Here is a 25,205-nt window from a genome sequence, read left to right as displayed (position 1 = left end):
CCTCCTTTTAAAACATTTAGCACGCAGATTATTATTTCGAAATAACGAATCTCAACAAGTCTCGCAACCTGTACAAAGTTTAATAAATGTCTTAAAAGGAAATATGAGAACCATTTAAAGCAAAATATCCATTAAAAGTTTACAATATGCCTTTGTTCCTTCCACTTCGCCTTTCATTTCTTCCTGAAAACGTTTCACCCATTAAAACGTGCGGCAACACGAAAAATATCCAACACGAATCGCCATCTCAAATCGTAGCTGACCCATATTCCGTCCGTCCCATCCCATGCGGCTTATTCTATCGACTTTTCAGTCGCAATTTCAAAGGAACCCCTAAAAACAAAAATACTCCACTCGCCTGAGAATGCTCGAGACAATTCACGCTCCAATATCGCTTCGATACCTCGATCCCCCCAACGACTATCCAACCACGAACCAAACTTACGAATACGCTAAACTTGAACCAAAAAATCATCAGACGCGCAATCAAAATGTAACGCGTAAGTAATCGCGATGATGATATGCAAAAATGCTAACCCAAAAGGAGAACCATCGACGAGCATTCGATATACAATGGAAAGATAGTCGCTTCGATATCGAGCCGTTTGAAAACAAACTCCAGTTCACCTCGAACAGTGGCGTCAGCAACCCCGAGCCTCGCCCACGCGCATGCACCACCTTCCCAGAGGGGTGAGAAACGAGCAGCAGAGAGGGAGAGAGAGATCGAACGCCGACACCGCTTACTCGTAGTCTCCTCCCGTTGTTCGCGCGTGCACCGATAGCATCGTTCGTGGCCGTTTCGTGGTTACAGTGGTCGAACAAACGGCTAGAAACGTTCGAAACAACCATCGTTCACTTTCGTGGAGCGATTCGGAAGAAAAAACGGAGGATAAGTTCACGAGTCCACCTCTCTGACATCTGTGCGTTCCAAACGTGGTTCGTTGGATGCCGTTGTGGAATGCGAGGACAGCGACACGATCGCCAAAAGCATCGTGAAAGCTGAGGACTCGGTTTGGTCGTTGAGCGGAGGAACGCGAGGAACCGCTGCTAGTTTGAAGCGAAGAGCAAGTAAGTAGAATCAGGAAACGTTTCGTACGATTAAGAGACGCGGTCGAGGCGCTGGTGGACGTTTATGCACCTGTGGACTAGGTAACCATGGGGTGCAGAGACGTAGATGACAACATGGGGGAGCAAAGATGCGTGGCGTGACGCAAGGACGCCGAGTGACGCGTTTCCGTGGCGCCGTTTTGCCAGGAAACGACACGAGTACCGTGGTTTTTTCGAGAATTTTTCGTTGGTTGCATATAATACAATGAAAGGCAGACGAATAAGTCGTTGGTTGCGTGTCCAACGTGCAAAGTGCTTTATAATGCAACGTAATCTGTAGATTGTAATTTCTTGATGAAGCTCGAATTTAGAATCTTGAGGTAAGATGTAGTTCACGAACTAGAGGAAGAGGTTTGATGAATTTAATGAATTAGACGTGATTAGATTATATATTAATGTTAGATGATTTTATATTCTTAGATTGAGATAATTATATGAATAATTCAAATGGCTCGTAATTCAAAGTGGATAACATGGTTAATGGATAATTCAGAGGCTTGTAGTTTTATTCGGTTTAAAGAATATGAGGGATTATGAGAATTTTAATTTGTATAACGTGTATAATCTGTCTATTAAGTTATCAGCGGGATCATAATCGTGATATGCTACTCATTAGCGTTACAAGTAAGTTTTCTTTAAAAATTTGAATCTCAAATATAAATCTTTTTCTCTACATCAAATTTCTAATAGTTTTACGATAAAAATATAGAAATGATCTCGTTAAACAAAATACTCCATGAATTCCAGTAATTTGTTTCACGAGTGCTAGTGTTGCGGTACTTAGCACAAGAACAAAATTTATTGCCTGTGACCTCGGGTACAGTGAGGAAATATATCGTCTGTAATATGACGCGATGGCGCCACGATGTCTAATATCATGTATAATACGCAATCTCGAACGATTAAAATCAAAGTACCATATCGGAATCCCTGACCGATGCCAAGAAATTCTGCATCACTAACACGAGATTCCATAGCCACTCGATTAACGTCTTCGTGAAGACAATTTTCAAAACACTGTTCTTCGTGATACTAAAAAATCCTTACAGTATTCCTTGAATTTCATCGAGTGAAAATTTAGCTTTCATCGATTTACATTTCAATCCTGACTAAATGCGTTCTCCTCCTATTAAAAAAATAATTCTACCGCACTTTACATATCAGCCTGGCGTAATCATTATCTCAAGAGTTTGTTACGCTCATCTATTCTATATTCGCAGTAAACAGACATGCTCGTCGGTATTCCTCGAAGGGCTTTCCATAGCTTTATTCATGCGACTGGTACCGCAAACATTTATGCGGGCTCGCGATGAGGAGTACATTTTAATGAAGAAACGTAACAGTCCCCCTCGAGCTCGTGACTGTACGCCCCAATCGATCGATCGACGAAACCGAAATCCAATTGGACAGACACGTGCAATCAGCGTCGAATTAGATTCAGATTACACAGGCGAATCTAAACGCTCTCGACAGAAGTGCACTGACAATGAGACAGGAAATTATCATCAGAGTGTAGGTCATGGCGAAACAATCCTATTACCTGTGAATCGAATTGTACAAGGTACTCGCATTACACGAAATCGAATTAAACGGGAAATTGATCCAAAATAATTCGTTAGGGTGTTGTAATTGTAATTATTCCCTATCTCGATCGAAAACATTGGTCAGGATAGATTGTATTCTTCGCCATTGCTTCTATGGGTTCCCTCAATCTAGAATACAGAGAAACACCATGGTACCACTGTTCGTAATCATTTTAGAAATTGCCGGTTCACCAAACCGCGGCGTTTCTCGCGTGCCTATCGATAATTCCAGCCGCTGCATCGATACTTCTCTAAATTCGGAGCCACGGTATGCCAGAATTGCACGGCATCAAACGGAGCTCGCTACCAGGAAGGGTAGAAAGGACTCGTTGGTCGATCGATGCGTGACTCTGTCTACAGCGTGCGGACACGCGAGAGAAACGAAGACAGTCAAGGGGGTTGCAACGAGAAAACGAAACAGAGGTGACGGAGGGACGAAGAGGGAGAATGAATCTCCCCTTGCTCGAGAAAACAGTCCGGTGTCACGGCTATTCCGTCTATGCGACCCTCGTTTCCCCTTCTCCTCCTCTTTGTCCACTTTTGTCGCAACCTACCTTTCCCTCATTTTCGTCAGTTCGTGGTGATAATGAAAGAGTTTCCCGCGAAAACGACGCCTGTACCACTCTGGACTCGTATCAAAGGGACCGCTTGCTGACTCGATTTTTGTCCATCCAAATGGGTGGTACGGAGGATTAGAGGCTATCATGGAAGTGTAATAGGCAAGACTTAGGATCGCTTGGTACTCTGAGGAATCTAAGAAATTTGAAAAACGAGTAAAATTACTGTAGAACTATTTTAGTTTTGCAGTAAGATCAATGGAGATTGGTATTGATAAAAATTAGAAACTGATGAGATGGACTAGAAGGGTTTTCGTAGAATTGTCTGAAGGTATTTTCTATGTATGGAATTACTATTGGCATTCCATGCAACGAAGTCTTATTGGGTCAACCAATGGAACGATCGAAGCAAATGGTCAATTGTCGGAATAACTACGATAAGAATTATGTTGTCAGCGACCTTTGGCACTCCACGACAACCTTAATTTTGTTCGAGGTTCGAGTCTGCTTCTGGTGCCATCGTTACCCATCGTGTTTTCTTCGAACACAAATAGGTCAGGGCGATGCGTTCCGTTGCAGCACGCTGAATCTACTTCATAAAACTGAATACATTATAAAATTCAACAGTAATAAATTAGCAAGTCTTTAGATTGTCAGAACATAGTAATTTCCATTTGCATACCTTGCGTCGCTAACGTGCGTGAAATTCTCTTCTCCACTTGCGATGCAGTGCAAAATTACATCACTGCGATCGTTTTAAATTCGAGTACCAAGTTCTTGCATAAGATTTAAAAAAGAAAGTACGAAGAGTAACTTCCCTCGAGTTGCTCTACGAGGCAAACTTTTATCAGCCTTGTTCTGCCGATCTGATCCTGATAATTTACGATTCTTACCTCGTCCATATTTGATAGGGAAGTTGAGAAAACTGAATTTCTCGACGGAGCAGAGAATAGCTTCTATTAATCTCGTTCAGTCTCTTTTAATAAAAAATTCCTTTCAACGAAATTAAATCAGTTTAATCTGCCTGTATATATCATAATCGTATTACTTTATGTCTTTACCAAGCAACTTATTCGTATATTTCTTTAAACCAAAAAGTTCCCTGATCTTGTTGCAGGGAAATTGTTACTAACGTGCATGTTCTTTCACTTCAATTTTTCTGAAAACTAAAACCTTTCTTTGACGAAAGGGAAGCGCGACTGATTAAAAAAGAAGTCCAAAGACCGATAAGAAAGTTAATTAACCTGGTCGATGTTGCACACACAAAGACGATGGAACGACGAGGAACTCTTTAACATTAGAATAGACACGAATCAATGCAATTTCTAAAGTAGGTTGCTTTGTACGAGACTCGAATAAACGTAAATAGAGAAACATTCTCTGGCAGCTATTCCGTTAAGTACTTCCTCTTAGAGTGCTTTGAAAATCGAGGTAAACGGATGAGGAAACAGAAGCCTTAGGAAATAAGTAGGCGTCAAATAACGGGGTTGAAGTACAAGACGGGTAAAACAGATACACCAAGGTAATCCATTGCTGGTTTCAATCTCGAGGGAGCATTCGAGGGGGTGAATGTTACGCGTTGCGTACTTGCTCGACGCAGTGTCGGCTGTAAATTTTCCGATTTTCTGATAAACAGTGAAAAGATCAGAAACCACTCCAACTCGATCGATCGAGGAGCGAACTAAAATGATAAGCGTGCAAGAAGTATGTCAGAAATTGATAGAGCGATAAGATAAAATACCACGAAACAAATTTGAATCAGAAAATAATAAATCAAATAACGTGACGCTAGATATTGATCGAAAAACTAAAATAAAACGAAAAATGGAACAGAGAAGATATATTTCACTGGATTCAGCATTGATTCAGTGCTATATTCGACCTTTTTCCACGCGTTTCAACGTGCCACCAACTAAACTGATACACATAAAAGCCATTGGTAGAAATGGAATTAAAAAATAACGGAATGTTATATTTATCACAAAAATTTAACTTATTTCTACACAATAAAATGTATAAAAACATCTCGATATTATAAAATGAAGTTAAGCCAAGTTGGAATCTCAAAAGACCCGCGAAAACTCGACGCTGAACCGGAAAGCAGCCTGGAAGCAACACGCAGCGATCGATTAAACATTTACCCGTCGTCTCTTCCGACTACTTCCGACATGCCTCTAAAAAATGCCACATCCATCTTAAATGCGACCTAAATCCTTGCCACGCTAAAGACCTGTTAAAAAAGAACCTATAAACCATCGAAAAATCTGGGTGCAAAGAGGGTAAAAACAAATGGACGGGTTGCCTGAGGCACGCGTTGCGCAGCAAAAAAGCACGAGAGAGACGTGAGAGAGCGAGAGAGAGAGAAAGAGAGACGAGAGAGAGAGAGAGGAACGTAGTGCTGTGGTATGAGGGAGAAAGAGGGTGCAAGAGGTAGCTGAAGGTAGGGGTAGACTGGGTGAAAAAGAGACAGCGATAAAGCGAGGGCGAGAGAGGTAGGAGAGCGAAAGGAGAGCGAAACGAGGGTGTTGGTTGCGAGTCGATAAACCACGGGAAACGCGAGCACCCTTGCGCACGGCTTCAACATGGCGGTCGGTGAGTCCCGTTCCCTTCTTCCTTGGACGTTCTCAGCGACGTAAAAAGAAAAGAGACCGGTCGTTCGTCGCTCAACGATCGATTCGACCACGCTTTTTTTTTCTCCATTTCTTTCGCCCCTGTACGAGTCGAAGAAACCGTGCAAAAATCCCGCGGGATCGATGAGCCGCGCGGCCACGAGGATCGCGTGTGTGTGCCTGCGTGCGTTTCGTGTGCGTGGACGGCCGTGTGCAAGTAGAAACAGTCCACGCAGACCAGCTACCCGTGATCATCTCAAAACTGTGTTTTCAGACGAGGATCCGACATGCGGCTCAGGGAGGCTGTCGTCTCGGTACCGCTGCATCCTGCTGGACTGAACAACAAGTAAGTGCAACCGTTTACTACCCGGGGACAACCTGGCAGGTCGGTGTCTGCGATACGTGCTCCCGTTCCGTAGTCTCACCTCGATTCAGTTCCGTCGTCGTGATCGCTTTCGTTCACCCTTGCGCCTCTCCGCCGAGGGTGACACGGTAAGAAGAGGGTGGTTCTCCGCCGGGCAGGCCAAGTGTTTTTCTTTCATTTACGTTCTAATTGTACGTTTCTACGTGTGAATGACGTGGTGACGCTTCCTCGTGACCTTTCTTTCCAGCTGTCTAGCCACTCAGATTCGTGTCTCTCTGACCGTTCGATTCTGTCGGCTAAATTGTTTATCTCCTTTTGTTTCTCTTTCCGTTTGTTTCGCCTTAAGTTTGCGTAATAAGTGGAAAGTTTCGTTCAAGGGGTGTCCGATATTACAGATCAGTTGGATGTATGTTTTCGATGGTGTTGCGCTTTATTTGGCGTGATCGTATGTGTCGTTTAATCGTCGCAATATCTCTGTCAGATTAATTACTTTTTTCTCTTTTTTCGAAAGAATGTATCTTTTGCTGCGAGAGTTAAGCGACGGATAAAGAAAGTTTCGTTCAGTATTATTATCATTACCGTACCATTAGTATACTATTCGTTTCAAAATTTGCTTAATCACGTTTCATTTAGAAGAATCTTTTACTTCTTTTTTTTACTACGATTAATTAGAGTGCCTAATGATTCTCCGTAGTAATTAGTAAGTAGCTCACAAGTTCAATCGCATAGTACTCACTGAGATCTAGCAACGAGTAGCTTTAAATGTTACTTAATTAGTGTAAATTGTAGAATATTTATTCCGTACCTTATTATTAGCAATGCCAAGGCATTTAACTGAAAAGGAAAAGCCATAAGGTTAGTGTTGACTCTAAACGGTCCCCTTTTGATACAGTTTAACCGTATATACGTTTCGTAATCATTTCTTATTATTTCCCTTTTCTTTATCTCTTTGATTCACGCATATCCAAGTATACGTGCTTCTTATGATGTTGATCAGAGCAAACACAACCGAAACAGTTATACCCCGTCCAGAGTTTGATTTATCGATGTTCTCATGTGTAAATACTTGCCCCTTCTGTGCATACAATGTATCAAACAACCTACATATACAAGCACATGTATACACTCACAAAAAAACAGATATGCAGACCGCAACAAGTGACTGTCGCATGAACTTTTATCATCCCTGCTACTCGAGACATGATTTTTTTCAAAGAAACGATCATTGTTACACATGTCTTGTTAGAGAATATACAAATTTTTGCTCATACCCTGATTTAACACTTTCACGGCTATAAGTTATACTAATGCCACGATATAATACTAAATTTTATTTTTGAGAAACCTGATGGTCAATGATTATTATTGATTTATACTTGTATCGCTAATTTCAGTTTAGTTTAACGTTCAATGGTGAGTAAGTTTTGATAAAACTATCGCAATATTACGTCATATGTCGCGAAAGTGTTAACAATCTTTCTCGTAATTTTAAGGTCGTACAACCCCTTAGCGAACGATTACACGAAACTGTTGGCAATTTTTGTTACTTAACTTGGTGTGTTCTCTTTTCACTAGATACAGATCGCTTCGCATAAATTTCCACACCTCCTCTAATATTCGAGAACGACAATTACCGTGTGCACGAGATCATACGAATTTTTCTGTCCCACGACACACGCGACACGACCGAATGGAAACGTCTCCCTTCGCGTTCCTCTCTCCTTTCAACGATGAGCCATTACACACAACAAATCAGTGTCTTGATGATCCCATCGTGATGAAACTGCACTTTAGCGCACCATCGACTTTTCTCGAACAATCGTCGGACCCGACGGAAGCGAGCTTGAACGATGTCTGCGTTGCTTGACTTTTTTAGATCCGGTTTTAACAACGCTTGCTGTTTGATCTCGTAGAGAGAATTCGTTCTTTTGCACGGGCGCTGCATAGATTTCTGTGAACGACTGCATTATTCCCTTTCATAAAAATCGACAAAACGTCGCGTACAAAAGGCATTAATTAAACTTACTCTTAATAACGTATTCTCAAATCGAAATGAAACTTGGAAACAATCTTTTATATACGACATTTACAACCCTCTATAACGCTCGAGTAGCAAAGTATACAAACTTCCCTTAAGTTTAACAAATTCAATGTACACACTTAGCGCATATACAAGACGTTAACTCTTAAAATCTTGAATTTAACTCCAATTTATCACTATCCAACAATATTTCATATTTGCAAACTGATACACCTAGTACCAATACCAAACATTAACACGAACTACTACCCAATGTTCAGGCCGGGTCGAACGAAACTACAATACGATCAGAATTTTCGCTTCGCACAGTAAAACGTTCAAGTCCTTCGGTTATAGAGGGTTCACGTGTTCGCTTCGCAGCAAGCCAGAATTGATCGCGATCGCGGTTTTTTAAGACGTGCACTGTGCAAAAGTGTACACCGTGCCGCGTGTGGGTGAGCAGAGTAGCTCGTGCCACCTCGCAGACGTCTTACGTAGGTGTGCTGCCTATATTTGCATCGTCGTAGATCGTACACGGGCCGCGGCTAACGGAACGTATCGATCCACATGGACTCATTTCTCTGTCTCGCTCGCAGTCAGTTACGTAGGAGCGACCAGGGCCAGCCGAACACCGGGGAGATCGGGAATCGGAACGAGACCACGTCGACGACCACCGGGCCGGTGACCAGGAGCCAGATCGACGCTAATTACGCGACAGAGGGCGCGGAGGATTTTCGCGTCGCTGAGGACACGACCACGTGGTCCTCGCTGGCCATCACACGCGAGAACGTGCAGGTCGATACCAACAACGAGAACAACGAGACGACCAACCTGAACAACAACCTGACCGTGCCGAGGATCCGCAGGAACAGTTCCGTCGAAAGTTTGGCCGATTACGAAGGTAATCGAATCGGTTTCTGGAAAGATGGGAATATCCAGGTACTGCGAGAAGGGTTTGGATCGCGTTTTTTTTTATTGGAGCGTGGATTAGTATCCATCATTGGACCATGAGGACCGCGAGGTGATGATTTACTGTTAGACATATTTGCTGGCGTATTTTGATTAGTTGGGGGATCTATTCGTTGTTTTTTAATTATTATTTCAAAGTATGTAGGTTTAAAATAGAACTTCAAACCTGGGAGTCTAATTGTGCATAATTAGAATTTATAAATAGACTATTGGAAAATATTATTCTAGACTAACTGTTACGTAATACTTGCAAAGTAGGTATTTGAAAAGTGAACGTCAAGTTAACAGATAAAAATTATCGGTTTATGATTGCCGCGGTTTGGGAAACGTTTATTCAGTCTTTCACGTAACCAAACACAACGATACTAATTAGTGTAATTATGCTTCTCGCTCCCATAAAAGTCACGAACTTCGATATTTCAGTCTAGTCCCCTCGAGCTTTCCAAGAATGACTTCGACCCTGACATTAACCATCATTCTTATAGCTTAATGATGCAGAAGACCTTGATACATACAAGATTGGATATAATTCGTGGTTTTATTAGACGGAAGATAAATCCTCCTTTACATCTAAATATTATACTTCTAGATAACTTTCAACGATCAATATTCGATGAACTTCCCCAATTAATCGCTTAAGCAATTTCTATCAATTTTCAAAATTCACGCCTCCAAATTCACCAGGTATCGACACCTTCTATCGATATTCCAATTAATATGATTATCGTAATCCACTGAATAAAAAACTGACGAAGGAAAAGAGGAAAGCTCGAACCGGATATCGCATCAGCTGTCAGACGACCGGCTCTGGCTGCGTGGAAACGTTTTAATGAAACGACTCAATCAAATCGCCAGAGCGGGCCGCGTCTGGACAGCTTCGATGAGTCAGTGTCACGGTACCATTATTCAGTATTCGGACAACGTGCAACGAGCGTGAAATTCCGCAGGGCGTAACTCGTCGCACGAAGATTCGTCCCACGAACTGACGCCGTCCGAGTGGTCCGACTGGTCCGAGGAAGGGAATCTGCCGGCAGGTTGTCGAGGCATCGTCAACCCTAATTACCCAGGATTTCAACACCTGGCCCCGTCCCTCTTGTCGGATACAGATTTGACGGAGGACGAGCACGAGAACTACCCAGGTTACACCAGATTAAACGACATCGACACCAGACCCACCGTGAACGACAACGAGTACAACAACAACGTCGAGGACAGCATCAACCACTTGTGTGGCCAGAGGGACGAACGGAAGATCTTCTACGAGAAACCCAAGTTCAATATACAGGTGAACAAACTGTTTTCGTATACATCAGGGAAACTTAATCTGTAAGAAGATCGCGAATTTGTTCCTCACAGCTGGAAGTACTCCAAAAATTTCATTGAACTCGTCGAGGTGTCCGATGAGACGAAGCATATCTAAAGTAGAGTCCGATGAAGTAGAATGTCGAGTAATATCAGAAAATAACTACAAGAGCTTGGCCAAACAGAAGTGCAAGGCACTCGATAACGAACACAACACGCCCAGCGAATAACGATTAACCGATTGAACGCGTTCTAAATTTAGCCAGGAGCTTTTCATTCAAGCGCCACTCTGGTCCCAGCTAGTCCGAAATACATCCCCGCGAAGGAATGTTTAATTATGTTCTAATTCCTCTCATTCTCGGCTCAGTGTCTATTTATAGCCTCCCTGCCCGGTGAATTTTTCTTACGCTACTCTTAAATTAGTTCGGCTCCCTATCAAACGCGCACTGAGACGACGCGGCACATTAAACCGTGCGGCATTCAATCCGAACCAGAAAAAAAAACGAAGACCAATCTCAGTGGCGCCAACTCTTCGACCGCGCGAGCTCTCTTTCTTTCGTCGTGAACGTAGAATCCGACGATCGCCGCGGAACAGCCTCCTCCCTGTGCCGCGGTCCTCTCCAGTTAACCAGCCGCCGAGGCTCGAAGAGACTGAACGGACGCGTACGCGGCTTTGCTTCCAGACTGTAACTTCTCTGTACGAGTCGGTGGTGCCGCCGTCGGAGAAATGCATAAACTACATGAAAAGCGTTGAGGACTCGAGAACGGAGGAAAAGATCTTCTCGACGAAATCGGATATCGTGAGCGACGTGGTCGAGGCGGAGACGCATCTGACGGTCCTGGAACCGGAAGAGGGCCTGGCCGACACGGTCGCGGAGAACGACACCGCTGAACTCACCGAGGCGGTCTTGGAGGAGAAGAAGGAACGCGAGGTCCCGGTCGAGGTCGAGATCGTCGAACTGACGACCAGCGTGAAGGAGAGCCTCCAGTTTCCGGAGATCGAGGAACTCCCGGACTCTGGGAAGACCAGCGAGGTCGGTGAGGTGGGTCTTTGCGCTTTCATTGTGTTTGTATCGTACCATTTGACTCCTCGAAATGTGTTCATTCTTGTATAAACAATATAATAGCATCAGAATTTTTTAGTAAGCTTGTATCTTCTACCACACGCGTTGCAGTGAATTCGTAAAGGGTAACGAACGTTACGTGAACGACGTATAGATTGCAGTCGCGTTGAATCCGCCAGCGGGAGGGCTATTGAAAAAAGCTGTAATTGCTGCAATTTTTCAAAGCTAGGGCTACGGGCTTAAAAAGCGTCCGCGGTGGAAATGGTTGCGGTGAGCCACGACCAATCGAGATTAACGAGAATTCGCTTCATATCGTTCGTGTCACACTTCTATCCGCGCGCGCGGAAGACTAATGACTGCACACTGGACGCACACGCGTGCAGAACGCGTTAATGCATTCAACTGAGTTCGCTCCACGTTCCTAGCTTTAAAACACCGTAACTCAGTTGGCTGCCGACGTGTTGAGCTACGCGGCTACGTTAATCAGAAATTTCCGGAAACTTTCGGATCCACGTAATGACTAAATACCAATTGGGAATGATATGAATCAGGTCAGGCTCTTGGAATGATATCAACGCCTCGCGAGTAATGCAAATAGTGACTAATTTCACGACGACGATGATATCAATTCTAGCAATGATCCAATTTATTTTCTTCGACAAAAAGGAAACTCTACGAAGCCTTCGTGGGTATTTGAAAACGTTCGACTCTGTTGCGAGCAGAATTCAAATACGTATTTAAACCTTATAAGTCCGCGTAGAACCTGCAGAAAAACCGACATTACGTACTTGTGGTGGACTCTGATATATCTTAGCGGTAAAAGAAATCGCCTAACGAGCGCCGTTTTCTTTCTTTTTCCCGCAGGCGGAGGAAATTGTGGTGGAGCACATCGACCTGATACGCGAGGCAAAGGAATTGCCTCACCAAGCTCGTTCCAAAATAGGCAACCGTCAGACGGTCACGTCGACCGGCTCCGCCGACGACGACTCGGAGAGCAACACCGACACCGACAGTTACCCGGAGGAGCAGCCCACCTACACGAAGCTCGAAGAGATCGATCTCCTGTCGAGCATCGGCCGTGACATCGGGGTCGATCTCGAGAAATACGTGCAACCGGTACCGGACGTGGTCGCCATGGAGGCATTGGACCCTGTGCACGCCTCGTCGCGCTCCACCGTCGCCATGAACAATATGATGAAGGACGCTATCGAGGACACGAACAAGTTGCTGGACCGCGATCTCCCCGAGGCCTCCAGTGCTGATACCAGAAAGAAGGAGAAGATGGCGAGGAACCAGGCGAAACGTAGACAGCAACAGCAGCAGCAGCAACAGCAGCAACAATTGAGGGCGGCGAACGCGCAGAGGCGTCCGGATAAAAGGAGAGCTGACGCCGACAATGGGCCAGGTAATATTTCTTCGCGAGCCACGGGCGTACAGTGCGAGAGACGGCTTCCATTTCTGGTTACCTCGAATTTAAGTTATCTGCGAGACGATCAAGCTATCAGAAAATGAAACGAATCGAAATTTCGTATTTGCCCCCGGTTAGAATTCTCATGGGAACAAAAACTCCTTGTATGTTTTTATAATCGTTAAATCTACGAGCAGAGAATGTGCAGAGGTGATACATTTTTGCCTCACGGAAATCTAATTACGCTTGATTCGCAGTTGCTTCAGAAAAGTGAAATTACACAGCGCAAGAGACCAGGGAAACAATGAAACTGCATGCGAAACCGACTGAATTTTGACATAATCAGAGGGAAAAAAGAGCGTAATCACAATCAAATTTGCAGCAGGTTTTTCCACGTGCGTCGCACAGGAAGCCTACACGATTAGCGTAATCGCTAGGACAATAAAGGCACCTCGGCCATATCTATTATACGTGACACGTACCTTTCACGATGGCTTGCTCATTTACGCTTCTTCTTCTCAAGTATTCTCTCGCGCGCACTTGCCGTGGCTCTTTAAATTCCACGCCTCGTGCGCGTAAATTATTGTTGTGCGGCTCCTTCTGCCATAAATCTGAAAAAGTGACTTCAGTTACAATCGTATAAAACAAGAGGAGTGAAGTAATCGTGATGAGTGGCAAGTAAAATTATAAATCTGTTAAAATATAGATAATCATACTGCAAAAGTAAAAGTGAAGTACGTGATACGTAAGAACTGTGATACGTGACGGTGTTAATATAACTTGTGTTGAATAATCCATTAAGGACCAACGCAATTTATCGAGGTAACATTTCATTTGTAACTTTTTCAGAATATTTAATTCAATAACGTGTAAATTAATTGGAATAAATTGCAAACGAAATGTTGGGTCAGCGCAACGTTGGTCCTTAATGGGTTAATTTCGTTTAAGTTAATTACACGGGTGTAGTAATATCTCAAGTGGTCTTTTTCCATGAAAGGTGGCTTCGACGTCTACAATATCGAGACAGCGATGCCGAAAATCGATCTGGACGCGATCGAATCTCACTTGAAAGCCGCTCGCGAAGAGGAACGACGGGTAAGTGAATATTTTTCACGCATAATTGCATGCCACTATACAACAATCATTTTTCTTCGATCAACAAATTGCTCGAAGTCCAAGAATTGAGAACTCTTTGTTCGGTACCGAACCTTTCACTCCGATTGTAAATGTTAATTACGAATTTTATTTACATACGATCGTGCAATGTTTGCGTGGAAATGGAAACGTTTAAACAGACACTTGGTGGGTGTGGAACTGTACGCGCAATGTTTATCAGGGACGCGATCTCTATTAGCATAGCTCGAACATCAAACTGCATATTTCCCAAATAACATCCACCACAGAAAAATATTTATCATGCAAAATATAAAACGGTAATAGGAAATAATATTTTTATAGACTTTTATCTTTACCATTACAGCGGTGACTTAAAAAAATATAAAGCAGAGAGGCACACCATACCATTAAATATTAAAGTACGGGCAATTTAAAAGAAAATATAAACGAGGGCTAAAATTAAACCCCAGCGTATAAATTACTAGCCATAACTCCGACAGGCGTGATCATTATGAAAATGAAAAATTCACAGAAACGGGTTTGCACGAGCAAAAGGTGGGAAAACGAAATAATTGCACTCGAATGGGGCGGAGGGAATAATTAGCGGATCCAGTGGAAGGGACGAAAGTGGCAAGTTCGCGTCCAGTTGGCCGATGTTCTCACGGATAAAGGAGTACGATAAAACTGAATGAACGCTCACGCGACGAGATTGAATCAAGCTCGTCGAAGGCCGAGATATATACTCATAATCGTTAATGTTGCATGCATGATAACTCTGACTCGATCGCTCTAAATAAAGCGGTAAAAGATGCGGTGGGCGTACGCGTAGATAGCATGGAACATCGATTCGAAGTGAAGCACAGAGCTTGGGAATACACAGTTTCGTGATTCGACTGAAATCTGATAGAATTAATCGAGACCCTTTTAAATAGTTCTATTGTTGGAATAAATTACCAAGTTTTACTTTCACAATTCAAGCAGCACTCCCATTGATTTGCTCACCTGGCTGGCATACCTTATCCCACTAACCCAGCACGAAACTCTCTTCGAACATTGATTAACCTAATTAGTCCTAAAAAGTGGAAGGAAAATAACCGTTCGCTATTACCTTTTTGCCCCCAAGAAAACCGGACTGCGCACGCTGATTGCAATTACGTCAACTTTAGATAACAAATCGGAAATCCCGTTTAATCCGCTTTACTGGGAGCTGGAGGCACCTAGCCAGGCTGGAATCCGCGAAAGGGAATTTTTCATTTCCGCGATGCGAGGTGGAGAAAGAGAGACGCATGAAATTGCTCGGTAATTTCCAACGAGATGTTTCTCGCGGATATTTTCTGGATTATTGACGCGGAAAATAGGGTCGACGAGGTTTACGACCCCGTTTCGGGGTTCCGATAGCGAGAGTCTCATTAAATGCACAGACGATCTATATTCGCCAGCGCGGTGTCCATTGTATGGAAATGGGGGAACAGGAAACGGATGTCGCCGCAAACGCCGTCAATGCAACCGACAGATAGAGCGTGACATATTTCGGGACGCAAGATTTGGCGAGGCTTAATCGACGCGCGATAAGGATTACAATGGAGAATAAATAATGGAGATTTGTGTACTATGCAAATTAAAAATCTACCCACACATATCAATCACGTGCATACGTGTCACTGCAAGCCAGACTGATTATTTTCGTACCCGGTGTCTGAGATCATATTCAAATTTTAATGTATCGTAGCTCGTGTAAAAAGAGGGGGGGTTTAAGTCATCATTTTGCTGATTCCGAAATGGTTTGAAAAATAATCATATCTTTACAAATATTACAAATATTTTCACTTTGCAAATTTTTTTTGTCTTTTAACAAGATGTAAAAAATTTGAAAAAATTATTGACATATTCTGTGATCCTTCCTCTTCACAGTACATTTTTTAAATTCTCAAAAAGTTGAAAATTGTAGCCAGGATAGATTAACAAAGACAACGATGTACGGGAAGTCAGCCACTTTTAAGTAGATTCAACTGGACGCGCCATTCTACTGATTTTTCGAGCCTATTGGCTGATCAAGCAACGCCAAGTTACCTGAATCTACTTGTGATCACCCGAATGACCAAGCATTGAAGTCTCCGTTTTCCTATGCTGATTATTATATGGGAGCCTTCCAGAACTTTAGAAAAGTGCAATTTAAAGGGGGAAAAAATAGATTGATTTATTGAAGTATCGCAACCTAGTGCACCCAGAGAGGATCCTGTTTATTCGTGAGCTAATTTTGAAAAAGTAGAACAAACTCTGTTACATCTCGAGATAACGTATCACTGTACCTCAGAGACTCTAGTATTCGTAGGTCAAAAGACTCGCATGAGCAGCCAAGTGAAACACTTTACGTACGACCTGCATGAGATATACCATCTTCTCCCAGGGCAATCCGAAAACCTGTTCGTACCAACTATTTCGCAAACGATCCTAGAAGAGCAGACGCGATTGCAGAACGAACAGAGATAAGAAAGCCTTTAGAGGCTTTGCAGGAAATAAGCAAAAGGGTGAAACGAAGTAAACTTCTGTGAAGTTCCTCTCCTTTCTCTCGGGCATTAACATTCATTATACTTATCCCAGTTAAGATAAACGCAAAGTTTTTGGTTAAGCTTCGGATAGCAGAATTCGATAACAGCAATTGTTCTGCTGTTTAAGAATTTAGAAACGGTATTCTAACGTTGAAATTCTTGATTTTATAATGCAATAACCGGAACATCGATTCATCGACTTCCTAAACTAGGTTTTCGCCAAGTTGATTAATCTCCTAACTAGTTATTATACGAAACCATCAATTTCTTCCAATTAATACTTAAACTATCAATTTTCCTAATTAATTTCCCATATTTGCCTTTTATTATAAATTGCCTCTGTTCTCACACTTACAATCCGAATTATGCATTGGAATCGTCCTCCTTTACTATAATTTTCCACAGAAACGCAAGAGTACAGCAATCTTAACGCTTTCTTGACCTAACGCAAGAAGAAATTTGAAAAGAAATTTAATATTTTGTAAAGAAAGTCCTTGTTAATACATTCAAACTTGTACTTATTCGATAGTATTGATGTACTATAGCTGCGTTGAGTTTCTCGATTGAAAAGTCAAAAGTCCGTACGGGTTATCAAAAGCTCGGAGCAGATAATCGACCAAAAATAAGGCCAAAAGGTTTCCTCGTCGGCGGATAAACACGAAGGCTCGTGCACCAAACAAGCCAACCACTTTCACCCAACACTGTGAAAAGCCGAGCTAGACCAGCCTCCGTAGACGGTTAATAGCACCGGCTCCGCCACCTCCTTCGAGCAAACCTTACCGGAAGATCGGTTCGCCGCTCACTTGACTCACTTTATACCAGTCTTGTGTTGTTCTCGTCTCGCGCGAGTCCCGCGGCAAAAACTCCGGTATCTCGCTGGTTTCAATTTGCGTTCCAACACGGTCAGGAAGTTAGAAAACCTTTATCGCCGACAATTACCGCCAGTGGATCTCGCAATAAGAAGCGATCGACTCAATTGATTAGCTCCGTTTTGCAGCTTCATTAAATACACGATTAATTAACCGAAGAACGTTTATCGAATCAACGCAAGTTTATCGGGGGAATTTAACTCGGTGGAGGAACCTGAAGAGCGATCTACGGTGTTCGATGAAGTCGTCCGTGCGCAGACTAGATTTTCATCCGGATCCTCTGGCGATTCGATCCGTTTCCGGGTGTAAACCGCATCCGTTATTTGCAAACTAACGTTTCGTCAGCAGTTCTGTGGTCTGTTATCAGGGTCAAAGGAGATATCGATACAGAGCTTGAATAACAACGTTCTCGTGATCTATCTACGCAATTCTGTGCCTTCTTTTAACAATATCAGAAGTGAGATTCGAGTCGTTGTACCTGGTTTCTGATCGAGGAAGCTCATATCATCGAAAGGCAAAGTTTAATTCGCGAAGAAGATTGTTGGTGATACACTGTGTACTCTGAAGTCAACTTCAACGGGTTTCTCGTTTCAGTGGCACGCGTAATTAAATCGTGCTTCCGCTTCATGTTTGCGCGACAAACGTGGCATCTCGAGACGTCTTTTACGCGGCTTTTATTAGTTAAGAGGACGCGCAAAGTCTTTGTCGGGGTGAATGGACGGATTGTAGATTCATTTGTGACACGAGGGCAAGTACGGTTGAAAGGAACGTAGCAGAAGATTGAAGTAGTGATACACCTGTTTTCAAATAGCAACTTTTCCAAACACAGTAGGAAACGATCCAAGAGAAAGCTTTCGTGCAGTGCTGTAAGTGGAATTAAAAGAAAGTGGATGGTCGTGTACGAAAAACTGGCACTTTATTCTACTTCCAGTTATCCAAGAGCTAGAACCTCATTCTACTACCAGCTGTACGAAAACTGAAGTCTCATTCCACTGCAAGTTGTATTAAACACTGGAATCTCATTCTACTGCTGGGTGCACCAATACTGGATTCATATTCTACTGCTGATCATACGACAATTACATCTTATTCAACTGGCAGCTGTGCGATAACCAAACTCGTATCCCATTCAAGTCAATCGTACCATAATTGGTAGCGTGCCGACAGTTGTTCAAATATTCGAGTCTTATTGTACTACCAATCGTACGAAACCCGACGTCTGGTTCTACTGCCTTACACCGCAAAGTAGAAATCGTTCGATAAAAACGTGTATCTCTCGATCTCGAGTTGTTCGAATAACTTTCTTCTTGGCGTGCGAGAAAAAAAAAAAAAAAGAAAGAAAATGGAAACGCGCGGCGCGCAGTGCGGGATTTAAAGCTCGTTAAAAGGTCCCGTGATGCGTGAAAAGGCATCCGATGGTGTTCTTCTGACCATCCGCGCAGACCTGTCCGCTTCTGGACGCCGTTTTAATCGATAGCCCCTCGTTCTTCTGTTCTCGTTCGTTCGATTCGACGCGAGAAGAAGAGATTGTGTAAATGAAGTGAAGAGAAAGTGTGTCCGCCGTTCTGAGGACGTAAACAATCGACGAGAAAGACCAAGGAGCGTGGAACGTGGAAGAATTAGAGCGAATCCTGGAAAACATGGGTAGCAGCAACAAGGCGAGGAAACACTATAAAAAAGACTCACGATTCGTCACGGATCTGTACACGTTCACATACGACGACTTCGATCTCGTAAGATTAAGATTTCGTGGGCTGAAAGAATGGCGATGGAGAATTCGTTTGCGCCCTTCGTTGATGAAAAGTCACGCGGTTCGACGGTGCGACTTTGAATATTGTGAATTATTAAATACTATAGATGACAAAGTTTGGAGCTATTTGAACGGTTAGCATAAATGGTATTAATTAAACGCAGAGAGAACAATATTATCGTAATAAGTAGGAAACAGGAACAGGAAATTTCTTTGGACGATAAAATATCAGCAATGAAGCCATTGTTTCGCTGACCCTGTCCGATAAATTTCCTGCACTCGTTCCAAGAAAGGTTAGTGACCCAAACCATTCGATTCAGAAACGGGAAAGTGGGTCGCGGTATGCAGGTGCTAAGTGAGAAACCGATTTTGACGTTCACGTGTCGTTCGATAATTAGGATTGCGAATAAAAAAGGGCATTCCACGAGAGTTGTGCAATGCAATGGAAAGTAAGGTCGAGTTGAGTAATCTTTTAACATTTACCCTACCAATCATTAATTAATAGACTCTGCGACGAACTTTTTCCATAGTCTCCCGCGTACAATATCTGTAAACGGATGAGTGCTGATAAATTGTTTGTAATTCGCTGGCTACAAGAACGAAACGTTTCGAATAGGGTACGCCTTCAATATTCTAAACTTAACCTTCGCGGTCCAATAAACTCTTTCCAACTGACTTCCTCAGTTAATCAGACTTTATTGACAAAGACTGGTACCGGTTCGAATGTGCAGAATATTGAACGTTGAATAGATCGAGTTTTGCTCGTGTCTCGCTTGAAACTACACAGAATCCCTGAAATATTCATCTGTCATCGTTCGTAGTCGAATGAGCCGCATTATCGCAGAGGTATAAAAGGCAGCAAAAAAATTCTTTGCTCTACCAATATTTCAAGTTCCGTCCAAATTGAGTTATCTTCATTAACGCCTATTCGTAGAACGATGTCATGGAAATTCGATAAATCATAGTGTCTAGCTCGCAGAGGCACGAAAATTACGAAGCGCTAAAAAAGAAAGCGAGAAATATCCAATCACGGCTTGAATGTGCCGAGAATTGCTCCGTCGTACCAACTTCGAATCAAGCGCGAATATCTCCGTCGTCATTCGCACGGCCGAAAGTGAATTTTATCAATGGCCTGTAATCGAGCGCATCGATTACCAAGTTGGCTTTCATTTCTGGGGCATCAGGATGACGATAAGGAGGCTGACAAGGAACAGCCAAAGTCAGATGGGGCGATTGGTTCGCTCCAGAAATCCGACGAAACGAAGGAGCCTGAAAGGGAGGATCTCGTGACGCGATTCGATAGAGTGGTGCAGGGGGATCCCGATGAAACTCTTCAGGTGTGACTTCCGGCCGATTCTATGGAATCGTATAAGATCCTATGCAATCTCTGAGAATCCTTCCTATAATTGAATACATGGAAAATGCAATATTACACGTCTAGATAAATTTGAACGTCTCGCGGTAGTTCTTATCAGTTCGAACGATGAGTAACGAGCTTGGAAATTCTGCCAAGATAAAATTGTATAGCTTCGTGTCAATTTCTTGCCAAGAAGGGGGTTCGAAATTTGTTTAATTCATCTCTAGCTAAAATAATATTCCATAATTCGATGGTTCTTAATTCTAAAATCTTATTGAGACTGAGAATTTCGAGAAACCAATATTTCAATTGAAAACTACATTTTTGTAGATAGAGAAACAAAATTAGCACTTTAACTTTAGAATTTATATGACAAGAACATTTCATTCCAACCACTGTACCATTCTCATTGCAACAACAACGGTTCCACTGTTTCATCCTTGCATCCCCTCGCCAGGACCGTGAGAAAAAGAGCAACGAAGCTAACAAGAAATTTCTCGCGTCATTAAATTAACGTGAAATCCGTTGACAGCGGCCTCGTTTCTCCTCTAATCCCCGACACATTATGCAAAATACTAACCTAGGAAGATGCAGTCAATCTCATTAACGATTTCACTCCCACGGGGCTGAGATTCAGATAGAATATTCCCGGGACAAGGGTAGATTAGACCGCCAAGGGGTTTTCACACCCCTGCGCGCGTGAAACGAACGATCATACTTCACATTTCTTTGTCTGTTTCACAGCGACGAAACGACCGTGAAGAGATACGGAGGAGGTTGGCAATGGGTCCAGACGCTGAAGACTTGCGCGCTGAACGCGGAAGAAAGCCGAGCCTCCAGTCGCGACTCCAAAGCGGTCCGTATCACTCGAGCATTACACGCGACGCGTATTCGGTTCACGAGAAAAATTACTTCTGCCATACTTGTCTCGAGAACATTGGTTTTTAACATTACTCATGATCGAATCGATAAAGTTATGATTTAATGTCTGGAATCATGTGAAAGGGTGAAGTTCGATTTTAATTTTTATCGCGAATACTGTTAAGACTGACGAAGAAGTAAGAAAGAAGTTAGTGAGAAATTTCGCTAGTAATAATTAATGGTTTTTCTTGAAGTGCATTGCATCAATGACGATTGCAAATTGTTGTGCAACGAAGGGTGGGAGTTTCGCTCATTAAAGTGCGAGGGTAGTGACTGTCTGAGGTCAATATTCGTCTTCTTGCTTCTTTTGTTTTTATACAGAGTACGATATACTTGTTTTTAAACAGATGAGTGTAGTCCATCGTTTAACCCTCTTCACCAGAACTGCAACCATCAAAACAAACCAGACCAGATTCTATTGATCTGTAGAACACGAGCGATATTAATAAACGAAATTCATGAACAAATGTCAATGTTCGTAACTCAACATTTTTAGTACTAATGGACTAAATAATAAATCTTATCATTCTATTATGTGAAAAAATTTACATAAAAAAAAAAAAGATTGCTGATAAATATTAAACGAATCAGAACACTGAGCTTTTACTAAATCCGATCACGTCTTTTTGTAGGGATGAATCTTCAAATTTGCTTCATGAACGAAACACCCTCGGACACGGAGTCTCCGTGCTCGGAGAACGACTCCTCTCCAGGGTCGACGCCGACCTCGTTGGGCTCGAAGCAACAACAGAAACAGCAAATGCCAATTAGACCTCAGGTGCTCAGCCTTCCACCTTTGAGGCTGGACACAGGCTCGAATGCTGCTCCTATCGACGAGGCCGATTTCTTCGCGAGGCAAGCTCGACTACAGACCGAGGCACGGATGGCCCTGGCACAAGCTAAAGAAATGGCGCACATGCAGATGGAAGTCGAGAGGCAAAGGCTGAAACAGAGTCCTATTACGGAGATGGTGCGATCCAGCCTCGAAAAGGTGGATACGTGATTAACTTGTCACTGTTTTCGATCACAGCTCACAGTAATTTCTGTCGACAGTCAGCTATTAATTGTTTGCTAGATACCAACGAATCTCTATTTGTACCATTTGTCCGAATAATCCGCGAATTCACATCGATTATGCTGTCGAAAGTACAATGAGAAAAGTGTTCGAGCAATTTTTTCATAGAAGGGGCGAGAAACTAAGCTTCCCATTATCGTCCCCAGGTTGGCGTTCAGTTGGGCGAGGACAGACGTAGATTGTCCCGGGTACTTTTAACGGAGCTAAACGTGGCGCAGCTTCAAGTGGTCGCGAATGACTTGCACGCGAGAATCGCCGCTCTGAACGAGGCGCTCGTCGAGGGACTTTTGAGAAGGGACGATTTACATATGGAACAGGACTCGATGCTAGTAGACGTCGAAGACCTCACCCGATATCTGTAAGTTTCTTATTCACGCGAGGCTAAAACGCTCTTCCCCATCTCTTCTTTTTCTACCTTTTTCTTCTCATTCTGGCATCATTACGTACTTTTCTTCTCCTTCGTCCTCTCGCGCGAAACAGCGCGACCCTCTCGTCGCAATTAAGATTACTTACGAGAAAACAGCATGGCCGTGAAAGAACGCATGGCCCATTTTTCTGAATGCAAAGTAGAACAAGAACCCTTGGGGGAAAGGGATCGACGCTTTTTCGTACTTGGACGGCCATATTTTTCCCTCCGCCTTTGCACACCGCTTTATTCGTAAAAATACGAGGGCCGCTTGCGCACAACTCAACGCCATTAACCCTTTCAGAAAGTGTTTCCCTACTCGAATCGAGCCAAAAAATTGAGCTTTTCATTCAAATACTTATCCATTTAGATAACCGGATTAGAATTCAACAAAAGTAATGACAAACATTTCCGCGCTTCGATTTATCGCACCTTTTCACAGTTCTCACACTTGTATCGCGTCGCAGCTTCCATTAGATGTCCCCTTTTTTAACAACACTAACGTCTCCCGGGCAAACTATGACGAACGTTATATTTTCCGGCCTGTCGCGCTAATAAACAGCTTCTGCTGCGTTCACATGCACAGAGGTGCCAAGCAGGAGTCATTAAAGAAGAAGCAGAACGCGAAAGAGCAGCAAACAGCGAGCAGAAGCCATCAGCAGGCGAACCCCGGCCAGAACAAGTCGTCGCTGAAGCCGAAGCTGACGCACCGCGGTCTAGTCTCGTTGGTAAGGAAATAATGCCTCGCCACGAGACTACGCGGTCTCGTCGGAAATTAAAAGAAACGAAGCGGGGGAGCACAGCACCGATTGGACGTGAACAATTAGCGTAGACCTCCTCGATTCGACGCCACGGATCCTGAACAACCCGCGTCGAAGTCGACTAATCGTAAGGACGCCTCTAAGCGTCGATGCTTCGGACTCCCCTATTCCTCCTCGAGAAAGAAAAAAAAGCGGAAGAAATCTTTCGAGGCGACAAAACGCGAACGTAGCCCTCTCTCGTTGTTACAGAGAGTGGTAACGAAGAGCAGATACAATCGTTTCCCTCCCTCTTGACGAGGATCCAAATGATACATAAACAATTACCGCGCAGCAAAGAATCCTCTTTCCTCCCTCGAACCGTTCCAGATACACAGGGGGGGAGAGGATCGTTTTCCAGAATTTCCAAACGTTTTTACAGCTTCGTCGTTATCAAGATGGAAGGTAGAATAAAATTGTACGCGCGTGCGTGCATATAATACATAGTTGGAGATCGTAGAAACGGAGCAAGTCATCTTACTCACCCAAGAACCCCGCGCCCTTATACATCTTAATCATTCTGAATGAGGGCGAGTCGGGGATCGGTTCGCCCCGCGATTGTCTATAACGTAGCCGGTAAAACTTCTCTACCCTTCCGCTCTGGTTATATCTCGCGGCCGTGCATGCATGTGTTTCCCGAGTGTATCGCCTTTATATGATGTAGCGTTGTAAACGGTAGGCAGATCTCTTCTCTATGTTATAAATAAGCAAGCGAGACGGGCTCACCAGCAAAGGCTCGAGAAACACGGAACTGGTTCTTTGTTCTCCGTAGTCGGGGACGTTTCCCTTCACCTCGACGTCTTCCAGCTTAGGGCGACTCGACTCGAAACGGTTGCTTCGTTCAAGGGGCCCGCGCGATATTCGATTTGTCGCGCGACTATTCGCGCGCAAGTCGCGGCAATGAATTCAAAACTGATCGACGCGTTTAAAGTTCGCATCATCGAGTGAGATCAAATTCGAGCGACTCGAAAGCAGGTGGATATTGTTTTCTAAGTTTCATGACGAACGTAGAATTATTTCTCCTTACTAGTAAAATTATTTAATTAAAAAGTGGATACATTACTGAGATTTGAAATTAGAACGGATTATCGAACGATTCTTCTAGTTTGGAATTTTTTTTCGAAACGGTTCGATCAATCTTGAACTCATTAGGATTCAGCCTGGACGAGATCGACCAAACTGTTGGCGAAGAGCTTGCAACTTTCGAAGGATCAATGAATCAACAACTTTGACCCAGCCGTTTGACTTGTCGTATTCAATTAATCTTTTTTATTAATGCGACTCGTTAGAGTAAGAAAGAGTTAAAAAAAGACTAGAACGAGTAATGTTAGTCGAGCGTTATTCATTGCCACATGCACATATATACGTACACTCATAAACTC

The 25,205-nt window shown here is 43.2% G+C and overlaps 1 protein-coding gene across 3 annotated transcripts; it reads left to right on the top strand.

Annotated features, from left to right (window-relative positions):
* Positions 1 to 915: 915 nt before the first annotated feature.
* Schip1 (Schwannomin interacting protein 1) lies at positions 916 to 23,959 on the top strand. Of its 3 annotated transcripts, none has more exons than XM_076895160.1 (11): positions 916 to 1,068; positions 6,131 to 6,202; positions 8,837 to 9,141; positions 10,157 to 10,494; positions 11,195 to 11,554; positions 12,440 to 12,980; positions 13,981 to 14,078; positions 21,369 to 21,480; positions 22,178 to 22,536; positions 22,767 to 22,978; positions 23,589 to 23,959. In XM_076895160.1, the coding sequence occupies exons 2-11, from the start codon at positions 6,144 to 6,146 to the stop codon at positions 23,764 to 23,766; spliced, it is 2,562 nt and encodes an 853-aa protein (XP_076751275.1). In that variant the 5' UTR covers positions 916 to 1,068; positions 6,131 to 6,143; the 3' UTR covers positions 23,767 to 23,959. The 3 variants fall into 3 exon arrangements, with proteins under 3 accessions (XP_076751275.1, XP_076751277.1, XP_076751276.1); XM_076895162.1 differs by having other exon boundaries at positions 23,613 to 23,955; XM_076895161.1 differs by lacking the exon at positions 916 to 1,068 and adding an exon at positions 5,794 to 5,839.
* The last annotated feature ends 1,246 nt before the right edge of the window (positions 23,960 to 25,205 follow it).

This window comes from Xylocopa sonorina, chromosome 5 (assembly GCF_050948175.1).
Source record: "Xylocopa sonorina isolate GNS202 chromosome 5, iyXylSono1_principal, whole genome shotgun sequence".
In the NCBI taxonomy this organism is placed as follows: Eukaryota; Metazoa; Arthropoda; class Insecta; order Hymenoptera; family Apidae; genus Xylocopa; species Xylocopa sonorina.
This window is presented reverse-complemented; position numbering and strand designations above follow the sequence as displayed.